At 39.0% G+C, this 24,461-nt stretch overlaps 1 protein-coding gene across 7 annotated transcripts in view; it reads right to left on the reverse strand.

Annotated features, from left to right (window-relative positions):
- Positions 1-221: 221 nt before the first annotated feature.
- LOC139452289 (transcription factor COE1-like) overlaps positions 222-24,461 on the reverse strand; it is a 48,984-nt gene continuing 24,744 nt past the window's right edge. The window contains exons 7-17 of one of the 7 annotated variants that reach the window (XM_071233699.1): positions 24,224-24,305; positions 21,962-22,082; positions 17,650-17,727; positions 17,015-17,145; positions 10,807-10,933; positions 6,242-6,330; positions 5,394-5,571; positions 4,421-4,567; positions 2,692-2,736; positions 2,226-2,434; positions 1,846-1,905 (exon numbers count right to left, since the gene is read on the reverse strand). In XM_071233699.1, the coding sequence (XP_071089800.1) occupies positions 1,900-1,905; positions 2,226-2,434; positions 2,692-2,736; positions 4,421-4,567; positions 5,394-5,571; positions 6,242-6,330; positions 10,807-10,933; positions 17,015-17,145; positions 17,650-17,727; positions 21,962-22,082; positions 24,224-24,305 (1,213 nt within the window). In that variant the 3' untranslated portion in view covers positions 1,846-1,899. Of the gene's footprint in view, positions 1,906-2,225; positions 2,435-2,691; positions 2,737-4,420; positions 4,568-5,378; positions 5,572-6,241; positions 6,331-10,806; positions 10,934-17,014; positions 17,161-17,649; positions 17,728-21,961; positions 22,083-24,223; positions 24,306-24,461 lie in introns of all 7 variants that reach the window. The other 6 variants (XM_071233698.1, XM_071233704.1, XM_071233703.1 and 3 more) reach the window with 6 other exon arrangements.

Genomic DNA, 24,461 nt, shown 5'->3' on the forward strand with positions numbered 1-24,461 from the left:
TTTCAAGTACCTTTTTAGTAAACGAAATTGTGTTATGGTTCTACATCTTGGCATATAGACCTAAAAACGTAATACAATATAACAATCGATCTGGCCTTGATTTGTAAACAACAGTTCTAAGATACCAGGAATAACATCAAACAAATATGGAAGAAAAACATTTTAATCATAATCAAACTTTCAATATAAAAACAATATTTTCAGTAATAAATAGTACTTTGACAGAATGATTTGGTTAAATGAAAGAACGCACGCGAGATTATAGAGTATGCTTCGTAATACATTAGTACAGCATCCCGCGTGCGTCGTGCGAGGAAAGATCAGAACCCTTACTATGGTCAAACTGTGATGTTGCAGAGATCATTTGAACAGCAATGACTAGAATAGACACGGCGGGACTAGATTAGACATGGCGCGACTAGAACCATGCGAAACTATTGGGCGAATTGGACGCCAATGTCAAAGAAATATTGCCGGCAAAATCAACTAGATTGACTAGAAAATGACTAGATAACGGTGTATATTCCGAGAAAAGGGGAAATTCATTCGCAGAGAATAAACTTAAAGTGAGGAGGTATGTTTTAAAAATGTACAAAAATAAAACCTAGGTTGATAAGTTGTATTTCCACAGCCCTGTTAATACTTTTTGAGTATTGTACACAGTATGCAATTAAGTACATAAGAACAGCTGATACTCTATTATGAGATCAAAATGCAATAAGATACGTTGAAACATAACCACGCAAGACTTGACAATCAATATACAGAATCCATGCCTCCAGCACTTCGGTTTCACCTGAGATGGGACTTCGAGTTAGGGTACATACCCATAATATATTCGCTAATAGTTCTCTTCTGTTCGCCAGAATTATCTAAGAAGTATTATGTTAATATGACAAGTGAGAGCAATGGTTGGTGGATCACTCTTAATGCTGCCTTATTATGCATATTTCGTCTATAAATTGTTTTTTCGTAGCAACAAGTTTCTTTTGTGAGATTACTGTTTTCGAATACTGAACTTTACATTGACGGTTTCGTATTGAAATATGTACAGTTATATATATGTATATATATATTTATTCAAATGTCCCGTGTTGTTTTACTCGCTACGAATAAATAAATCTACATCACGCAAGAACACGTCGCAAAAACAAGTACAATCAGAAACAAAGACACGTGACAGAATGGTAACGTAAAGGCCAACAAAAATAATCTCTTGGGTTTTGTGTCATTTGGTGAGCAAAATGTCCACTGAGCTTTGGGACTAGGTAATGAGTATTTACAATGAGAAAGGATTACCCTCAGGTATATTTCCCACGAGGCAGGGTTATCTCCCATGAGACAAAGTTATCTCCCATGAGACAAGTTATCTCCCTTGGCAAGACACGAGTAAACAAGAAGTCTGTGAAACAGAGAAACACTCAGGCTAGAGCAAACATCATGAACGATCACGTTCAGTCTAAACAAGGATCACTTCTATGACCGCGTGCGCATTCCAAGACACCTTCTTAATGGGAATATTTGTGAGGAGGAATAGAAGCCGATATAATTCCCGACATATCGAAACTTCCTATGGTGTAGCAGAATTTACTCTCCGGGTGGGAAGCGCTGTGTCTTTTCACGTATTGTCCGTTTTCCTCGAATTGTTCGTGGTATGATAGCACTGATATCGTCTTTGCCCACAAAGTGCATTAACCATCCAATTCAAGAACGCACACTGCGCTTCCGGTTTAACACTCCGTCCAATCCTGTAATGTTGAGGTATTCAGTCCGGACCTACACTGTGAATTCCAACCAATCATTTTGCAGGAGACACGATGGAGCTGCTGTATGATTGTGAGTTGCACGTGGGCAGAGCGAAAGGGTTGACGCTCGTAAACGGCGACGCTACTATGCTGCTCATTCCTGCAATGAAAATAAACATCTGTTTACCCTCCTGTTTTCATATATTATCGAACATAAATACCACATTGCCAATATTAACATTTTCATTAGCATTTATTGAAACATTTGAAAAATGAAATACATTTATAGAAAAGAGTTAAAAAGAAAAAGCGAAATTTACAGGAAACAACCACAAAGCAAGCACAGTGAAAGCAGACAACATCATCTACCATCTATTTAATTTAAAACTCTGATACTACATTCGTATGTCGTCATAACAAGGTCGGACATCATGATGGCTTTACTGCTAAGGACCTTTATATCAAGCAATATCTACTAACGTGTAAAAGCGGATGTGAAACCCAGCCGCACTGAATGCCGGGAAGGGGAGGGGGCGGGCTCGGTGCTCGAACCACTGGTGCAAAGGCACTTTTCTGTTTGACCGCCGTGATCATATTGGCAGGTGAGAAAGAGAAAATCCCGGGGGCACAAGTCCCTGACAGGCCCGAGGGGGCGGAGTACTGATGGGGAGGCGAGTGTGACGTAGCAACTGCAGAACATAAAACAAAAAAGAAAAATAAACAAACCGAAAACGGCGAGGAATGGATGTCCAGCTCCACCCCCTTCCCAAATGTCGTCACAAATATCTGTCAATACCTACTGACCTTTATGCTTCATAGATTTAAAAAACGAAAAGAGCATTTTCTAAATACAAGAGAGACAGATAGAAATGAAATTAGAAAGCAAAATAAAAACGGACCGAAGAAATGCAAAAAAGTACAGATTAAAAAACGTTAAAATTCTTACCGGCTCCCAATCTTCCTGCTTCATCTCTGAGAAAATGATCTAAACCTGAAGAGAAATAAAAAAAATAACACATCTTGTCGGAATTCTGTTTGTTAATTTAGATTGGGTATGATATCTACAATGGATGAATTGATTTGTTTCACGCATGGATGATTCGGGTCATTAGGCACTAGTACAGTTATCACAGCCGGGCATCAATAAAGGATAAAGAATTATTTTACAGCCTTAACGCGTATTAACTGCTCTGCATCCTGCAACAAACACTTCCATCCTCTGTGTACCCTTGGTAACGGATTTGCCGGGACATAATGGCGTAGCTTTTGTTACAAGTTAAGCAGAGTCTAAATATTACAGCCATCAGCCAACCTTGTGTTTCCTTTTCGGAAATAAACACAGCGTTGTAAAAGTCACTGTTTAATTCTCCAATAACCGGCCGTTTCGGGCGGAAATTGAGCTACAATTGTAAATTGATCTTTGCATTATCCTCGCGCCATGTGCGCGTTATGCTAGCTACCGAGAGTCACATATGATTATGAGCAGACGAGTTAGGATTAACGTACTTTCAAGCGACACGAACTCAAGTTCGGCTTAAGATGGCGGCGCATCGATTTCCCGCCAAATGCGATTGAGTTCAAACCACGTGCGCCAAATGTTCAGTGAGGTCGCAGAGAGGAGCTTGCACATATTCTACGTCTATTTGCTTGTGAATTATCAGTGAACTATAGATGGGAATGTCTGAAACGGTGTGTGCATGATTTGTTCATCACGACGGTCCCATGACGCTTTAGCCAGGCTAACAAGTTGTTGATCAACCTATTAGAACCTGGTCCCACGAGATCTCGGAGAAACTGGCGCTCCGGTCCAACACAATGGAGCCCGGCTCCAATCCCTTCACCAAAATCAAACTTCTTCCCTATGAATTATGCGGCATTTGTTTGGCTAAAACAATTAGCGGCGCCGACTACGGTAGTGTTGATTTTCTACTAAAGGTAATTTTGCACTTATTGTTACAGAATATTGTGTGTCCACAAATACCATCGGTTCCAAATGATGTATTGTTCCACTGTAGCGAATATAGAGTAGAGTAAACCCTAGGCTTCATTCCTATAGCCAGCACAATGCATAATATGACGGCAAATTTAACCGAGATTGACGGCTGTCTAACGTGTATTCCGAAGTAGCGGTGAGATCATTGATTATAACTGTTCCCAACTCCCCTAAGCGCAGGGGTAAACACTGGCACGAAGGGAGTATTATTGTACTGTCTCCTCGTTGTGGATTTTGAATTCTTCAGGTAGAAATGGGAATTACTCCAAAAATTGTGCCGTTATGTAGGAGCATTTGAGCGTTGTGCCTTAACGTAATGGTATATCAATGTCGGGCAGCAACATCAATGACAACAATTAACGCTACTTGGAATCTTTTGACAATTGTTATGACAGATCATTTAGTCGTATGGGATGGGTCATTTTAACCTAACTTATAAATCTAGGTGATTAGGAAATAAATGCTGACATTTCGTTTCATTATTTACAGAAAACGTCATTCCTTTAATAAGCATTATGACGTATGGGATACCAGTTATATGATATTAATTTTTTTCAGATCATGCAATAAGGTGCAAAATATTTTAAATAAACACGAGTGCCACAATGGTTGAAGAATATGAAGTAAGCCAGCAGCAACTAAATGACAATGACAAGGAAGCGGAAATGATGTCGTAGCTTACCCATGTTGCCTAGCGCACCAGCACTTCCGTGATACCCGTTCATTCCCGGCGTGCCTGCGTAGCTTCCGCTGTTTGTGCTGTGTGGCGTGGAGCCGTTAGACCCGTACCCACGGGGCGACACACTGGAACTCTGGCTTCTGTTGTAGCCTAGAAGAAACAGTTATTTCAATAATAAAGGGAACCAAGAAAATCACTCAATTTCACTCGGATTTACTCAAATTTGAAAATAAAACATTGTCATTATGAAATCTTATATTTCAATCACTTAAACACATTCTGTTATATACATTATGCAGAGTGAGTTGGTTTTAACGCCGCTTTCAACGGTATTCCAGTTATATCACGGCTTAATGTGGGAGGAAACCCCGAAGTGATACAGGTCTTCGACGTTTACCACTTTGGTGAAACCCACGAGCATGGATATGGTTATAACAAACCTAGAAACATAATCGGGGCGAACCGGGATTTGAACCCACAATCCTTGGTTTCTGGCGTGCCCAAGGGACGCAACTCTGCACAGCGAATTGTAGCGCATTCAGACGACTGGGCCACCCGGGCCCTCATACATTACAGAAACAAGTGTAGATGACAATAGTACATGCTTGACAAAGAAGCACAGAAGCTACAAAGGTAGACTACATCAATTTAGCAAATACGTTTGTTCATTTTTACGTGTACATAACATGCATGATTTGTCTTGAATATTCCTGTCTATTTACGTCCATGCATCTAAAAAGTTGTCATTTAGAGGTTACTTTTTTACATTTTTGTTTTGTAAAAAGGCACATGCAAAAATTAGTAATGAAATATTCTCAAATGCTCCAACACATCCATCGCTACCTCTATCAACTCAGAAGGACAGTCAAGTATTTCAGGGAGCCAAGGGAGGCCACTCTGGCTAGAGCAAAGGGAGGCAACTCATAGGCGATGTAACTAAGAAGGTTGGAGCGTCACCAACCTTCTTCCCACTGACCGGTGACTGTATCGGCCACGCTGACCGCTAGCTGACCAGGGTAGGTGTTGAATCCGGACATTGGGGAGGTGTTGTTCATGGCGGGTGATCTTGGGGCTGGGAGTGATAGCTGGTTGGGGTTGCGGGGCATGCTGTACAATGCCTCGGCTAGATCCGCGGCGCGTTTTAAGATTATTTCCTGCAGCGAAAAAAAATATATATAAAACGACAATCACAGAAAATGCATTGACACGTCATTGGATCATATTAAAGGGGTGGACAATTTATTGCTTTTCTCTTGTTGGTATAATGCAAGGTTATTTTAAACAGAATTGACATTTCAGAGTGAACAACTGCGGTGATTCGGGAACATGAAAAATGGTCTTCCGCTCATCTCACACAGTAAAAACTTCAGATACGTCATCTAGCTGTTTCTGTCACCACTTCTAATATTCACCCCGATTATCCACAGAGGGGACGGTAATGTATTTTATAAAGTTGACAGAAAGCCAAAAAATATAATTTTTTATCTGTTCGATCAAATATCACCAAGCATGGTATAAACAAAGAAGCCACAACAAAAATCTGCACATCGAAAATAGCTAATCCATTATCACTATAGTGGATGGACCGGGGAATGCAACACTATAAACTTCACCGCCGATAATTAGGGCAATAAAAGGGAACGGGTTAGTGGCTACCTGCTAACAGATGTTCTCATCCAGAGCTATGACAATTATTGATTGGGTGTAACTTTCTGAGTTATTTTCAAAGGCACTCGAAAGGTAGCGGTGCATATCATTGTTAGCGAGAGCGGTTTGACGGAGACCAGTGACTAAGAATGATATCATCCTGGAAACTTGTCTTACTTTGGGAAGTCGCTCTGGATCTCCTGGGTGACGTGGTACCAATTTCATGAGGCGTTGAAACCCGTAGTCTATCGTTGGTTCTGTTAACGCTGTCAAAAGAATAAAATTCAATAAAAAAATGTCCTAAAGAGTCAGCTCCCTGAACACAAAACAACTAACAAGGCAACCTGAATAAAATACACCACCGTGACGTGCTATTCATTGTTAGATTAATTAATGATGAGCATGCGATGTTCGCAAAATATCCATGAAAAGGTGATCGGTGTTATTTACGATGGCTTTGTGTTTGTGTTGCCAATCAATACGTAACTTCTACTTTAATACCCATTGTGCGTGATATTATCTATGTTGTATGTACCATATGTAATATCGTTTGCCAAAAATATCCCGTGGTAGACATATGCTAGTCCAGTCATGCGTGCCTCGTTCAATCTGGATAGTTCCGCCATCGTGGTTGTAGGACTGGTACGGAAGCCATTTTGATTTGACATTTCCCTTCGGAATACTGACTTCCTAACCGCTTGTGTTCACTGACGAGGTCCGTGAAGCGTGTCTTTGGTAGAAGTGTTGGCAACGACAATAGCCGGAGTTCTGGCTTGCAACAATATCATGAGGTAAATATTTCATGAGGAGATACCACTTTAAATGAATAATGCAAACACGCAATATGGCGCGACGAGGCTGGCATATGTCAGGTTCATTCACGATGGATCCACGCAATACCGTCAATTGACAATTAATCCACGGGAGCCTGCTATACGCTTCGATGCAGCATAGCGGTATTACAATGGTGCATACTTTATGGGAGTATAAAATTATGTAGTCTGTGAATGTCTGCGGTTTGGTTTGTACCTGGTATGAATTTACTGTTAAAACCGTTTTATCAAGAAGCTAAGAGTTCATGACGTCCAATTTGGGCTAATAGTTTTAAGGGCGCTCGCGTTTCGCTTGATTGCGTTCTCTCAGAGATCACTAGCCAAATTTGAGTCCATACTCGCGGATGACGAAAACAAAATGACAGCTTTTAGTTATCAATGTAATAAGGGGTGACTGTATTTAAGATCGATATCCCCCTTCTGCCAGTGTTAAACCATAGCCCCCGTCAGAACCGGGGGGAAATGGGGAGGTTCTTGCGGAGGAAGAATCGGAAACAGTGAGTGTGCCCTTCTCCTAAATTTCCTCACTATCACGACAGCTCCCGACTATTGCCGTTTAAGTGATCGGTAATTTTCGGGATCACTCGTTTAAAGAGACGCTTCCTGATTGGCTGTTTTCTTCTCTTGTCTCTTTGACATGCGACTTGGATGAAAAAGTGGTCGGGGATCTATGAGAGGTTAATAACTCTTCATATACGAGTATGGCCAAGCTAATACACTGTTATCGATCCCAGAAGCCACCGGGGTTTTGGGGGAGATCCGGACGCCTTTCAACACCAGTGTCGGCGTGATGGAGATTAGTTCAACGTCATCGTTATGAATGAGAGTTTCCTAGAGACTGAAACCTGCACCTAATATTAGCATATTTGTTTACGGAGTTCGTTTCTCTTTATTTCGACATGTATATGATTAAGACAAATTGTAGAGAACACAAAACCTCTAATTGACGCACGGCCGTTATATTGGCTTGTCAATACCATTGAAGCGGGGTTCGGTTTTGACAGTGACAGTTTATTGCTTGGCGTTTCGACAGCAGAAAAAAATTAAAACGGAAAAAATACAGTTAGTATAATGTCCTTTTGTATCACAACTTTCGGAAAACCACCAATAAAACATACTTGCATATAAACAGTCTGCGGTTATGACTGTAATTGTGAAAGTCATGAAAAGAAGTTTGTTTTGTTTGATTGGCATTCTAGAAGTTGGTATGAGTAAGTAAACAAACGTACAACCTTATGGATAACAGATTCTGGTTTATTGCATGAAGCGACGTTTCGATGAAGATTCTTACACCTTCGGTTGACCAGAAGTTGTAATCCATGAAGTTGTACGTTTTCTTACGATTAAAAACTATTTTATCAAGCAAATCTTACTTTGAGTGATGGCAAGTCAGCAAATACATACTTAAGACACACATGCCTGATCTAATTCTTCACTGACTGACAAAATAAATACGCTTACGGGGTATTCACTATGAGATCGTATGTCAAAGCTTTCATTTATTAATAACTTTAAGAGAAAATAGGATCTTGGATATTCTACAACCCAAGATCTATGTCTGTTCATACAGCCCTTCTATGACTGTTAGACTAGAACAATGTGTCGCCTTATATTGTCTGACGTGAAATTCATTAATTATGAACGTTTCGCTGGCTTCTTCTACATAGTCCTGGTTCATTTATGTACATGCCATTGTACATTGGCGGGGGATGCTAAGTAATTTATCCCAAGGGGGCTACTGTTAGAAACAATTGATGTTGGTGAGGGGAGAGAGATGGGCTGTGAGCGGGGATTACTGATAGAGAATTAAAGTAACCGAATGCTATCAGATTGCGCCTTCCCAGGAGAGAAGCTTGATGTGAAAATATGAAGACATACTTGTGCATTCCATTTAAACACTACAACGCTAACGAGCCGTCTGGAGAACGCGCCACTGTAGTCCGACTGAGCACCGATCTCCGCCTTGTTTACATTTTAGACTTATTTAAACAGTTCGTGACGATATCGAATAAATCAAAAACAAGCTTGAATGTTGATGTTGTAAAGTTTCCCACAAAGTAAGTGTATTTTTTTGCAACTGATTTTAACAAAAATGCAAACATTTTGACAGGTGTGCTGGTAAGAATATTTTTCCGTGCCTCACCACGTGGGTCTTGTTGGGAACAATGGCGTGACATACGGGCAACACTCGCCGGAAGTAAGAACTGGTAAACCGGAAATCAAGTCCCGTCCACAAAACAAACTGAGATGTATCCGAGGCGACAAACAGACATACCAGGGACATATCTCTATTCTTGATACGACCATTCAAGTTTTCGGCGCTTTCAACCAGTCACCAATAGACTGTACGGTCAAAGGTTGATACCGTTATATCCTGATAATAGCTTCCTCTTGATACACATGCATATACTTATGTTGCCTGTCTGTAATCTTGGTGTAATTAACCATAAAACCATAATCATTATTAACACGTTCTTGTTTTCAAAGACCAACATTCAAGCTAATCTACTCAAAAGAATATTCCCCTCTATATAAAACCCACACTGCCTCTGCAATAACTTTATTGAGATCATATGTCCTTAAATTACCAAGACACGGTGTGATTTTAGTAGCATTAAAGATCGTTGTTACTTTGAATTGTCTTCTAAGACATGCTAGAAGTTATGTATTCTGTGACTGCACAAAATGCCCACTTTTAATTATTTCAACCATTGTCTCTCTATAATTAATACGTTAAATATGTATCTGCAGATCTCAAGCAAGGCTATCGGAACAATCTCGCCTTCTTTCACAAGAAATATCCTCGAAGAACGAGTGTGAAGACATTATGCTTTGATCATTGAAGGCTATACCGATCGATAATGGAAAACCTGATAAAAAGAGAGAGCAAGAAAATATGTCTGCCTTTAAGCCATTGCACTGACTGACGTGAGCGTTCATGTTGGTATTATACGACTTTTCATACACGTGCTATTTCATGCATAAATAATGTGCAGAATTCAGCATTGTAGTTACATGGAATGGCATCTACGTGAATATTTATTTGCAGTTTTGAGAAATAAGTGAATATCGCACGCTTATTTCTTTTCTTGATGCATTGCTCGATACTGATGGTTTAACCAAGTGCTATATGTTTCGGAGGAATGGTTAATAACGTATCTATCTGATATCAGTTTCGAAAAAAACAGATTCTAAAAAGGTTGAACGTATTCATCCGGAAGACGGACCCAAGACAAGACATGAATTGAAGTGTCAGTATGTGTATTGTTTCATGAATAATTGTACAAAAAATAATAATTTGTTTTGTTTTATTCAATATCCCTGTTTCTGTATGTCATTGTTATGTATCAATGAACGATTAAGTGAAGATATTGAAAACATATTCCTCATAGAAAGGTTGAAGATATACATACATCTACCACGCTGTAGAGACCAGTTTAGCTATAGTATACTAGTTTGTAAATTTATTATTTCAATAAACAATAAATGGGTTTGTATTTAATAAATTTTCTTAATGTCAGGCTGGACCATATGTTTCTACCAAACCAAAGAAACAAGTTGTAATATGTCTAAATGTAATATTTAGGTGACAAGTCGATCCGTAATGGGTACTGAAAATATTCCCCATACTATGGTTGACAATATATTTGTTGTTGTGTATTAAAATATATACCAATGAAATATTTTTATATTTGCGTTGATATTAAAAGAGATGGTGTATTCAATACACAATTGCTACTGTAGGTTGCATGTTTCTGCTGAGCTGAAGAGGTCAGTATGTCACAAATGCCAGCACAGATAGTTATAGTGATGAACAAAATTATGCATTATTGTGTTAAAAAAATGTTCCCGGATATATCTTTGCCGTGGGAGATTATATGTCAACCAAACAGACCAGTTATTGCTTACCTGTATATACAAATCTGCCCGGTGCTCCTTTGCAGAATTGTTTAGACTTGTAGGACAGAGTGACCTCCACCACCCCCGGGATATGACGCGGGGGAGTCTGTACCCGTATCGCGTGTGACGTCAGCAACTGCAGCACGTGAAAAAATATGTCGAATAAGTATGACGTCAATCACATTGTTTTTATATTTTATGGAGAGATGTCATGAGGTTAACAGTGCGAGAACTGTTCGTGGTAAGATTATTACGGATGAAGAAATCTTTGTGTAGAAAATCATTTACAAAGAAATCCTTAATGAAGTTGTGCGCTTGATATGTTGCTATGTGGTCAATAACATTTACTCCAAGCCTTGTAGTCTGCAATAACTGTCATATTGACATCCACACCAAACAAAGACGAGATCAATACCACTGTAGTTGTATGAAAGGTTGAAATTATGAAAATCAAGGATCATGTAAAACCAGTGAAAAAAACTTCTTTTTTCCGAATTGTGAAAAGATAAACATAACGATGTATATAAACCATGGATTCTAAAGATCCTAAGACAATAATCGGTATTTTGGTATTGCGTAATTTAAATTGGTTCGAATACCTGTGATCGTTCATCAAAATGAACATATATTTTAGAAATTTTAATATGCATACCTCGCCTTTCATCTTGTCAATCATTAACAATTAACAGTCTCAAGTAACTTGCAGGATGACTTGAGTGAATTATTGATTATTCAAGTGTCAGCCTTTTTGTGAGTTATAGTCCCATTCCTACTTTTTATTTTCATTATAGCTGTTAATTATACATCATGTGCTTCCAATGAAGACATGATACCAACTGTATTGACACCACAACTATAGAAGAAAGGACTATCACGTTACATTACCATTATTCGTTAGAAGAAAAAAAACGTCGTTGTGTTGAACGGAGTTTTCCAAACGAAAAGAGCATTGTCGTTACTTTATTGTATAGTTGATAAAGAAATAGTTCCTTTCATGATTAATTTACTAAAAATAATAACAATAATAATCTCTTTCACAGGAACAATTCTCCTTCAAAAGAGGCCGATATATTGGAATAAGAATGTTTCACTGCGACAAAAAAACATTGGACAAAATTTATGAGCAGAATTGTATGATATGAGAATATTAATTACTTTCAAAGTGATAATGCCTCTATATATGAACGATTGTACGCAAATTGTACATAAAACTAGATCAGTAATTACAGGTTACCGAGGCGGTCTGATAAACCCATACCAAAGTGTATCAAGGCCCTCGTTTCTCTAGATTCCTCAATTACTACCAATTAACTCCCTCTAAGTGACCCTGGACTCTTCTAGGATTTGACTTAATAACTGTTAGAGCCCTCCGCTTTCTCAACGGGATGGTTGCCTGCTGCCGTAACAACTTGAGTCGGGGGATACAATTAAGACGCCATCCTCATCCCGCACCTTGCTGATGCAGATTAATAGTTCTGTTACTAGCTGCAGTGTCGGGGGAGAGGAAAACATTTGTTTTCCTGTCCCCCGTGATGCCCTGACAGACTTTCAGATGTGTTTAGTGCGATACAGTGGAAGACGCATGGCCCGCTTCTTCATGTTGGATGCACGAGAGATTGTATCGGTTAAGATATACGGCATCTTTCGTTACTGTAACTCTCGTCATTAACAAATGCTTGATAATTCAAAGAAAACAATTACGACGAAAACCTGTATTCCCAAATCGCGCTGGAAATGACAATCATCTCCGGTGGATTTATGGGAAACTGTCGGGTTTTGTTTACTTGGTATTTTCTACATTCATATCTCCCCACAGTGTTGACAGAAAGCAGTATCTCACACGCAAAGGGACAGGCCGAGAGAGGGACGTCAATACTGATTTTCCTTAATCATGTAGTATCAATCTTTTCCATATATTTTGACAAAATGTCATGAAAATAAGTTTCAGTTCTTTGAAATTCCCCTAATGGGTTTCTGTAAAAAATAGCCTTTCAGAAAAAGTGTTAACTGGCTACATGGGAAGTATACATGATGTAATGATACGTGTATCAATATATACTGAACAAATCAAGTTAGGGATCATGAATATTTTTGGGGTTCTTTTTTGTGAAGACTGATTTTTCATGATCCCTAAACTTTTTTGTTCCTATATTACTTTAAATAGTATGTATTAATAACCTAATGGCAAATCAATTTACTGTTAAGCGTGTAAGCGAGGGAATATGACAAGCATACCGCAATCAGACCGTATCTATCGACAAATCACAATAACAACAACAACAACAACAACCCTGCAGATTGTGATAATTTGTTTTCGCTGGGTTATTTGTATTGACGGAGTCAAACAACCTCATCATGCCCACAGACACATGATCATAAAACTAATGGCGATGATGATAATAATTCCCCTATAATCGTAATTATAACAACACTAATGGTAATATTACCGTTGTGGCGTGGTGGCGTTATTGTGAGTCATGTACACAACATGTTATTTACAAGTGTCACCCTACAGAGCCCTAGAGGCGACCGATCTCGCCTGGCGTTCCCATCACCCTGGCCGTGAATGGATAGCATAATCAGACAGATTTGAAGGGAGTCTTTTATCACGAAGCTAAAAAGCTGGCATACTGGCCCGGACCAAAATGAATCTAGGCGCTGTGACAGCTTTGATGATTTCGGGAGTGATGAGTTTGTTGGCAATAGCTAGCCTAGTCCTCTCTCTCCGTCGACGACTTGATGAGAAAGTGTACGACCAAGTCGGCCGGCTAATGTGTTGCCCCGCTGATGAAGTGAGAATTAACTGTCCCATTACTACCGGCGAGATTTTCATTTTAATCAACAAAAATCATTTCGGTATCAGGTGCGAGCTCCCCTTTCCAAAAATGAAGAGCAATTACGGCGAGATCGGCCCTGACAGTTGGTCGCCATTGCCGGCAAATTTATTATTTCTGGTATTCAAATGAGATCTGGCTCTCACAATACGGTATTAATGATTCATGTTGGAAAGGATGTAAACTTGGCGGTATTTAAGGCACCGAAACGTTGACAATCCATTTTAGGAACAATGTAGAATGGAGCAATAACCCCCTTATACAAACAGACTCCGAGTCAAAATGATTCCTTGACAAACAGATAGCGTTATATTGTGGTGCGGTAAGTGGGCTTTCCATATTGTTGCAAACACAGCTCACTGAAGCTACTTCCGTGTTTCACCCGAGCTCAAAGAGAACGGTTTAAGTGCCAGTGCTTTTGAGTCGGATAAGAATCACAGGCGAGAAATTTCATCATCAAATAGTCGTAAATTCGACAAATCAGAGCCCCTGGCTCGTAACAGTAAAGTCGTGGACATTAGGATGAGCTATTTTGTTTCAACTTCACAGACCCTGGGTCAATGAATAACGGACAATCTTAAACAAAGGATCCCGGTGACTATGCGCGAAGTATTTCTTTGGGTTAACTTCACATCGTGAATACTTTCATAGGCCAAAGGCCCGAATTCGCTGGGATAAAGAAGGTATAAAATACGACATGGGCAAAATAAACGACTATAGAGAATCTGATTCATTCAAGGAGTTCTTTGAGCTGGTGATACCTTAAGGTTTGATGGAGAAATGAAGCGGACAAGTAATGATCCTTTAACATTAAATACTTTTGTAATTTGCGACGGAAATTTATGACAGCGATACCTTGGCTTGAACTTTCTACTAAATCCTCTTCTTATTACACGACCAAATATGATCTTGATGACTTTACAATTAAACCGTTTGAGAATGAACACGATAATTGGAATGTCGATATTGCATCCAAAGTATCAAACGAACTGACATTGTAAAACGTGACGACATGATGTCGATGATAATCTTAAAGAAATAATGGCATCGTATGTTTTTGGACATTTTCCGAAATGTCACTGTGACGTAGCTCACATTTTGAAAAATAAACCGAAAAAGAGTTAATCAGGACTCCTCTTTGGAGATTCCTTAAATTCCGGACAATATTTCAGCATGAACTATATCATCCGGGTTCTTGGCCACAATTTGGTTAACCTAGACGCAGACCAGTCCGGCTAAACGAGGCTGTGTAAAACACACAAGGCACCAAGCCACCCTACGATGTCAATCACACAGGCATGTCAAGATGATTCAATTGATATATCCCATGTGAGATTTCATGTCCTCATAGATCGTCGTATTGAATAATAACGACAACGAAACTGTAGCTGTGCGCCGCATACACATCCTCTCGTAAACACTGAATGTCACTACGTCTCTGGGCACCAACACTGTCGCACATAATAAAACCCCGAACCTGCGGATCTAACAGTAACGCTTCCCATCTATCAGAAATAGATATGACGTTATACCGACTGATTGGAGCGTTGTATCATTATTATCGAGCTTTCACACATGGGGTATGCGTCTTCAGGGAATTCGAAATAAATGGCGGCTGTCTATAATGTCGGAACCCAAGCTCAGGGGTCAGGCGAGACGCTCGTTCTGGTGGTACCTCGCGGCCCGACGGTGAGGAGGTGTCGAGGTTGTGCTGGGTGCTACCCTAATATCATTCCCCTGTCTTCTCATCCAAGAAAATTGGAAAATATGACCATATCAAAATCCAGTGAAATTCGATACAGCGAACACATAACTAAAATTTATCTCACGCGATGTTCTGTTGAAGATAGTGTTTTAGTGTTTTTATTCAGCCCAGCTCAGCTTCATAAAAGATTACGATACTTGTAGGGAAGATATTATCCTATCGTATATCACAATTGCTCTTTTAAATTACACAATCTTTTTATGAAAAATGCTGCCAAAGAAAGGATGTCATATTTGAGTATATTTTCCGATTTGGGGAACAATATTACATACACCTGTTTTCGATAATTGTAACTTCAGCATTTCGTGTACTGGTAAATATTCCAAATGTTTTCCTATATGTTTTTAATCCGGCTAAAACCAGTGGTAACGAAAATACTAGCTGTTCTGGCCATGGTCCAGTCGAATTAGCATCAAAACCAGACATACAGCCCAAAGGGAGCGCTTTAATAGATTCTTGGACTTAATACAATACACATTTAAGGTACAGACCATTTGTAGAGAACAGATATGCCATTCTATTTCTTTACTGAGGAATTACACACACAAATTAAATTCAAAGCGGGTTTTGTTGGAATATAAATGTACCGTCTGAAAAGTGCTGGTCCTAGAGAGGTTACTCAAGGGATTAATTTGTATGAAATGAATGACGTAAGCCACACTAATGTCTACAATTTTAATCTCTTTAAGACTCTTTGATTTGGCTCTGTCTGACATTTTGTCGTTATGAATTGGCTTGGCATAATGATTTCAATTTGACAAGTGCCAATGAAAAATATGCTGTGGTCGAAAAATTGTTAGTGATTTGTTAAGCAAGAAAGCTCTCCAGGCAAGATGGTGGGAAAACTGCAAACGTACTTGTCTGGGATATGCGTGTCCATGGAAAACATAACTAGGGCGTGGTACTACCCAAAAAAAGACAGCGATGTAGGTCAAGGTTTATGCTTGTCATTAGAAAATATTTTAAAGTGGCATCCTCACTATGAAGTGCGATGGTTGCCGCAAAAGAGGTTACCTGTAGTTAACAGTTGTTAGTATTGATTGTAGGACGAGTCTCACGAGTCAAGACTAAACTGGGGGACACTTTAGAGTCGGTGGCTATCAAGTCTTGTAAATTAAACAAAGTGCCCTTGGTGTTTTTACAGGCGTTTCGATTCCCGTATCACAATTATGATAAATAAGGCCATTGTTTTAATTATATGCAATAACCACCAATGTCTCATATGTGAGGTGAAAAGGGGTTTAATGTCGCTTCGAGTTGTCATCTCTGTGTGTGTGTGTTTGTGTGTGTGTGTGTGTGTGTGTGTGTGTGTGTGTGTGTAAGTGTGTGCGTGCGCTCGTCCGGCCTGATGCCGATTTTACACCGCTCGTCTACTGAGATAGCATGCAGTTTAACATATATACTATATACTGACTTCGAGCCAACCAGTCCTTGTTTTATCCCCTTAATGCCGTGCTACAGGCAGGGTAACAACAATTACCATCTTTTACGTCTTTAGACGCGCTCCGGGATCGAACCACCGACCTTACGCTCTCACAGCAGAAGCTCTATCCACTAGACCACGGAGACGGTCACATCTTTTAAACAGACGGAATAATGTAGAATTTAAAGTAATCACCTCACTCCAAACAAGCATAGTTCCAAACACGACTTGTAATCCGTCGAAGAAGTTGTCACCGATGATGATGACTGTCGTTCCCCCGGTCGTCCAACCCTCGCTCGGACATATAGCCTTGATACACGGAGTGGCTGGAAATAGAAAACCTATGGATAAATACTACTACCAATCTATTTTAGAATTTTCAGCACAAATCAAATTTTATTATCTTAAACCAAATCATAACGAAATTATTGATAAAGATACAAAATCAGAAACATATGGATACTTATTGACGTTTTTAACATTAATTGTTTATTTGGTTTTATTTTTTAAACTTTTGCATGCACACAATGCATTCTGGTAGAGAGCGTACGCAGAAAAGATGATCTCACAACAAAATTCCATTTGAAATGACAGTATATACAACAGAGCAGAGGGAAATATATGACTTTAAAGCATGCATGACAAGACATATTGAAGAAAGAAAGCAAGCTGAGCTACAGAAAGTCGATAAAGGTGAATGAACGAAACATCAGCTGCTGGCTCGTTGCACATAATTATAGGCATGCTTGAGGGATGTTAATACTGGTCTGTAGCTGTTACTGCATTTGGAAAAGATGTAAGAGTATTTCTAAGTATTTAAATTCACTTACGCCCAAGTTCATTTCTGGAGGATACTTCCACTTTGCCCCAAAATACATGAGGAATTTGACCATAGCCACTGGACATGTCTGTCAATGCACAGAAAGTGGACAGGTCAGTATTTGACCATTTACTGTTACTGTCTTTTAATCATGTGCAAAGTGTTCGAATGGCTCAAGGAAAATCCATGTTACGAAAGAATATAAAGCTTTTTTTTCACTTTCGGACAAAACCTTCATTTAAATTGTTAAATGTTTCCTTGAACCATTTTAGTTTTTGTAGAAGTTTCAAAGATTAAACTTAACTTCCGATTGAAAAGTTCATCATTTTGTCTATCAAAATACTTTTACGATGCGATCAACACTAAATTCAAATTCGATTTCACCGAATTTTATATCATTTGAAACTTCTACATGAAAACATGATTTAAAGGCAAACAATGCAATATGCAAAACAAAATAAACGTGTCATTACAACTGCAAAACAAAAAATGCCTTTAACTGCAAAAATGTAAAAATACAGATAATACGTGCATAATATACAACGTGGTTAGGTATTTTCACGGTGCTTAAATAATAAACATCTATCGTAATTGAAACATAAGATAGCATGCCGTACATAAAGCATTCAAAACATTTCTTAATTAGTTTCAGTGGTATGTATTTACTTAGACTTGTACACAAACCACGATAGCAATCAAACATGGTATGATATTGTAGCCATATTAGTTCCAACCATTCAGTATTTTCAGGTTAATTAGAAATAGCCTTTAATCATTGGGGGTATTGAAATTATTGATTTAATAACATATATCGCTTGTTTTTTCTTTGTTTAAAAAACGGTAAACTGACTTATTTGTTCCAGCAATTATCGTTGTGTCGTTCAGTTTGGGTCATGATGCTAATGGCGAGTAATTAATATTGTGGTCGACTGTCAGGCTTTTATACTCATTCATTAATTGTGTACTTATCCGCGAGGAATCAAACGCACTTGTGTGACCCACCGACTTAGGGAGATGGTGTGAATCGGTTTAAACACTGGCGCGACAAACGAGCTCTAACAATTATGAAACAGCTTTTGATAACGGTGAGACTGTACTCGGCTCTGTATGAAATAATTCCAGCAATGATGCTTGGGATGAACCATCAAAGAACGAACACCACTTTGTGTCCCCCTGGACCCCACGCAGAGAGGCACGCAACGCCGATGGGGGTAAAGTGCACGTGCGACAAATTACTAATCTTTTGTCAATTTTGTTCCTACTGACATATTAATTTCATGCGAATGAATCCAAACATAAGTCAGAAAATGTAATTGTAATTCAATATGTTGCCAACATTTTTAACACACCAAGTAGACTCAACGCGCGGACGTGGGAGAAGACAAGCACGCTTATGTTTTTGGTCTACGAGCTATTCCATTGGTTGTTTGTACACACACGGAGAAACCGACGGTAGGCCCGCAGAGAATACACGGGAAGTATCTCTATTGGTGAATAAGGGATTCACATTCCGTGCGGGACTGTTATAAGACACCATGCCGGGGTATTTTGTTGTTAGCACGGTTTATATTCGAATGGAATGTGGCGGTGTGGTTACAATGGAACACAAAGACCTGCGCATCTCCGGGGATTGAGGTTCGAAATCAAAAGCAGTTTTGCTGAAAATCGCATAAGTGCAAATATTCTCCATACAGGGGGGTCTCCCACCAAAGGCAACAGAAGTTGTTTTCTAGGCCACTAGATCAATCAACTTGTGATAAGTGAACTTTAATTGTGTTTGAAAAAATACAGCCGCGATAAGATATTTTAAAAACATGGTTGTCGGCGACTGTTAACAAAATTTGTTAATCAAATGACGTCATGGCAGTTGTAACCTGTTTCCTCTCACGACCGAAGCACTTCTTCTGATCTTACTTTCATTTGCGCCAATTTCCAGGCGTCAGTTGGAAACTTAACAAACGGTATTCATTTAGACGCTGCATTTTTTCTCCCAACAACAAGGCACATTTAAAATAACAGGAACTACCAGAAAAAATGTCGGAAGTAAAGGACAAGGTGAAAATACTCGGCCAGATGGCCGACTCGGACTGGCTAATTAGATAGTTGCAAATTTAATGAAAACTTAGCCCCGCTCTTCACAGGCGAGCAGAGGAGACTGAAGCAGAGTCTGAGACGAGCATGCGACATTTCCCGGCAATCTCCCAGTCATGAGACTTGTCGTTTGCTGTCAATCTCGTCTGAGCACTGACCTTGACCTTTTGTAAGTATACCCACAAAGTGTTCGAATGTGGATGAACAGAAGGGAAATTCCCGAGGCTCCTTTAAACAATAAGTGTCAAACAGTATTTTTGTGTCAAAAACCTCTATGCAATTATAATCGATTCCGCTATTCATTTTTTTGTCAAAAACGGTTAGCCCCGTTTGCTACGTTTTTGTCAATTCGATTTCCTGGAGTGTTGATGTAATCAGAAGGATTGTCCATGCTACCTGGTATACCCCTTCCTTTCAATAACGTAGTCCCTGTGCCAAGGTCCCTGTCTGATGTCGCGTGCGTCAGCGACGTGTAGTCACCGTCCCAGACCCCAGATGCGCAAGGAAACCAGAAGCAGATGGGACGCTAGAATCTGATTTTGGACAGCTGGAGCCCAGTCTCGGCTGAATCACGTGTTATTGTCATTCTAATTAAAGCGGTAATCTTCGATACGCTTGTAATTGTAAACTGTAATATGAGCGCATCTAGAAGAATCTCCGGGGCAGTAATAATTGCTGACGAAATGAAATTATTCCCTTTAAATTCTACTACACATAGCCGTTACATCATGTGCACGTTCGGCGTTAAGTCCTTTAACTCCCTCCGATATAGTTGCACGTTAGATAAAATCCCTTAATGTTCCTCAAACGATTGGAAAAGGCCCATGGAGCGATGACCCGCCATCTTAACGGTTCTTGATATTATTTTTCACCCCATTTTGCTCACCCAACGGTATAATGATAAATTAAAGTTTTAGTGATATTAATGCCCCTTTATGCATCGCAAGCGCTGGAGATGTTATTTAAAATGACGTAAGAATAAATTAAGTTTCTATAATCAGTGCTTTAAGTTCCTAATAATGATTTTAATTTCAAATCGAGGGACAAAATGCAAAGCAACTGATTTCACGGCTCGATATTCTTAGATGGAAAAGTAAGATTACCATCGGCTTTATTTCTATTTTGTGCTGCATTGTTAACAAATTTCAACAGGGAAAAGCTTCTTCTTTGTACTTTCTTGCCTTGAAGTGGAAGTAGCAGTATTTCCAGACGCGAAAAAACCCATTATCATTAGCACGACCAATATCTTGTTGAATAATATAATACTTAGTATGCAAGGTGAGCCTTGCCAATATCAATCAAAATCAATTATAAACCACCGTCGTGACAAATAATCCAGATATATTCCTCACAAACGGTCCCTTTTCAACAGAGGTGAAGAATTTACTCCCTGTATTTTGTACGAAACAGTGGCATAGGTGTGAAGGTTATGGATCTGTCTGCCTTGCCGCCATTTAAATATATGTATGACTACTTGTAGACAGAAGAGCGAGCCCTAACAGGTGACTGATTACGAATACCTCATTAGTTTATTGGATCTAGATTCCCTACTGTAATACCCCATACCAAGGAAATTAGCCGTGCAAGGTGCCGGACTACTTTGTTGCGGCGTATTGATTTCCGGGGTTGTAATTGGTCAGGTGGGAGTTGCAATCAGCCTTTAGTCAACACCTCTTCCGCCAAGCTTGTAAGCCTATGCAGCGGAACTACATTTTGATTTCTTAATAGGAATTTGAATGACATCTATTGGGATTTTTTGTGTTATAATGCTCGATAAATGCATAGTAATTGAGCATGAACAGACTGTTTAATGTTAATTGGTTTTCCTCTCATAAATCCGAGTTTGTGAACTTGTTTAAGAATTATGAAGCATGATTATATTTTTACTTTACAGGATTAACTTTCATTTATTGCCTTAAAGTGATATTTGAAAATGTGAATGAAAGGGTACATTTGTTTCCAGGTGATATAACAGATTCATAAATTTAAATGCTTTCTTTAAATGTCTTCCGTTTATCACATCTGTACTAACACATATCGATTAACATGTTCTATTTGTGTTTACTTTAAGTATTTGATGTCAAACAAACAGTAATCCCACACACCCGTTAAATAGAAATTACTTAATAAATGAATACAATTTGAAAATTAACATCTGGCAAAGTTTAATTTTTATTTGAATAACCTTGTAATTGAATGAATGAAATTATGTATACATGTTATCGTCTTACCCCCTTCAGTCGGGTCCAAACGCCGAGCCCTCCGTCCGTGTTTGGAGTTATTGTGTACAAACATATTATCTGACACAGCTAACAGTGGGCCATCTATCGCAACATTTGTACAAACAGACACCTGAAAATAAAGAAATTCGTGTATACAGATATGGACACGCTATATGACAAGATTTGTTTATATAAGTAGCAATAGTTTTGAGGTTAATAGCATCCCAGCCGTATGCACGAATACGTTGCTACGTAGCACCTTGACACTAGTACGGATACAACTAATTCTACAACGACCTTTACTACGCATTCTATCCATACAACTACGTCTACTGTAATTCCAACTACTACAGCTTCAGCGGTATACTACTACTACTACTACTACTACTACTACTACTACTGATGTTGTTGCTACTACGTCCTACTACTACTACTACTACTACTACTACTGATGCTGTTGCTGTTAAAACTACTCCCTACGACTACTTCTACAACTACTATTACAACTACTACTACTGCTGTTGCTGTTGCTACTACTACTGCTACTACTACTACTGCTATTCCTACTAGTTATGATAGAACTAGGGGTATTCATAACAGCTCTAATAATTATAACAGTTACACATATTCTGATGTTGTAATAATATCAAATAAGCGACGTAAAATGATATCATCACGAATTAACAACGGACTTGTATCAAATGCTAAATGGGCATTCACCATACCAAAATTGAACTAATTTCTGTAATGGTTTTCAAACAATGTTCATAAAACTTTCCCATAATGGCGTGTTAAAGCAAATTTAATTCTGTGAACAAAGGCAGAATATTTTTTTAATGTTGTTTGCTGCGTCATGTTGTCTGGGTTCAAATCTATCGACCCGGACCTAAACATCCGATGCGTTGTTTTAAGCCGCGTCAAGATGTTTAAATCCTGATTCAGTCTGTTCAGTCAAGCTTTGCCCAGTCGGGCTCGTCCTCATTTTCGAAGTGTTTTAGTTAATGAAGTTTTTACAGCGGTTCACGTCCCCCATTTAATACCACTCTCCTAGGTCCCTGCACTTTCATTTCCACAGCAACCCCGTAAACATCAAGTGATTGACAGGATGATAGTGTTTGTTAAAAACGGGACTAGATCTAAAACACTGTGGATTTGTTCCATGCTATAGATGAGCTGAACTCAATTGACAATGAAGGGATGATCATTGCAAAGCAGATTCCCTCAGATAATCGATCCCCGCACATTACGCCTTGCTTTATAAACTTTACAAACATGGACGCTTTGACTCACGAACCAATTGGTTTCAGCCAATTCCTTTTTTTTCCCGGTGCGGCATTAGAATCTGGATGTTAACAGTTACCATGGCCAAACAAACTCGCTTGACTATTGTGTGTTGTCAATGATCGGAAAATTACGAGCGTGTCCCCAACACAAGTTGCACAAATATAAATTACAAGGCTATAACCCTCCCAAACGCCATTTCCTTCCAGCAACAATAAAGGGAGTTAATCACGAAGCGCTATAATGAAGCTATTGCCCCTCAAAGCCTGGTTCGACAGTTATAAACTATCGCGTATTCGCTAGACAATGAATATTTTATACGTCCGTCCAGCTACCGGGTTTCCTTTTTTCTAGCTGGTCATGTTTCAACTATGTATGCTTCTACTTAATGTTTGCAAACAATGCAGAGTGTGTAAACGAAACGTACTGATTTCATCCAACTGTCAAATGTATTTCCTGAATTTAATTTGGATCTACGTGATTTGGAAAGCAATCGCGTAATGGTTTATACACTGCTGACGTCACTCACATGTTCCCTCCACCAATACAAATATCAACTAATGTTCTCACGAACAAACTTAAGATCTGTGAAATAGAATATAAATTTCATTTTGTGGATTGTGAACGAAATATTGATTTGGTCTACCAGCCCTTGTTGAAATAAACAACAGTACTCAGTTGTGCAAAGCAGAGGTGAATAACAGATCGCGCATACACTCCAACATTATGTTCCCCAAGCAATGCAAATAACATATATATGTTTGGTACCTCATGCCAGTTGCTTCCTACCCAAAATATAGTGACGTCATTCTATATCACTATGTGAATCGTTACCATGACTACGTCACTAAGGAGTCACATATGCTGTCACTGCTTTAGTACAACATCGTAACCATGGTTACACAATGAATGATGGTATATGTGTTATATAAAATGTAAATGTAAAAGAAATGGAGATTTTTCTATTAGAAATTAAACATTTTGGCTTACCTGGAATCGTCTCATGTCGCGTGGGTTTCCAGCGTTCTTCAGGCAGTTCTGGTTGCACTTCATGAAAAACTTCAAGAAAAATCTGAAAATAAAAGAAATAAAATTTGAAATTACTTGATAACAGACACCCGTGTATATAATATTGAAATAACAAGATGCTCTTCCGTATGGTAACCTACCCCAAACTGGAACGACATCCCGCGAAGAAATATATATCCTTTATCAAGAAACATAACTT

This window comes from Haliotis cracherodii, unplaced genomic scaffold (assembly GCF_022045235.1).
Source record: "Haliotis cracherodii isolate W230 unplaced genomic scaffold, xgHalCrac1.p SCAF_9, whole genome shotgun sequence".
NCBI classification, from domain to species: Eukaryota; Metazoa; Mollusca; class Gastropoda; order Lepetellida; family Haliotidae; genus Haliotis; species Haliotis cracherodii.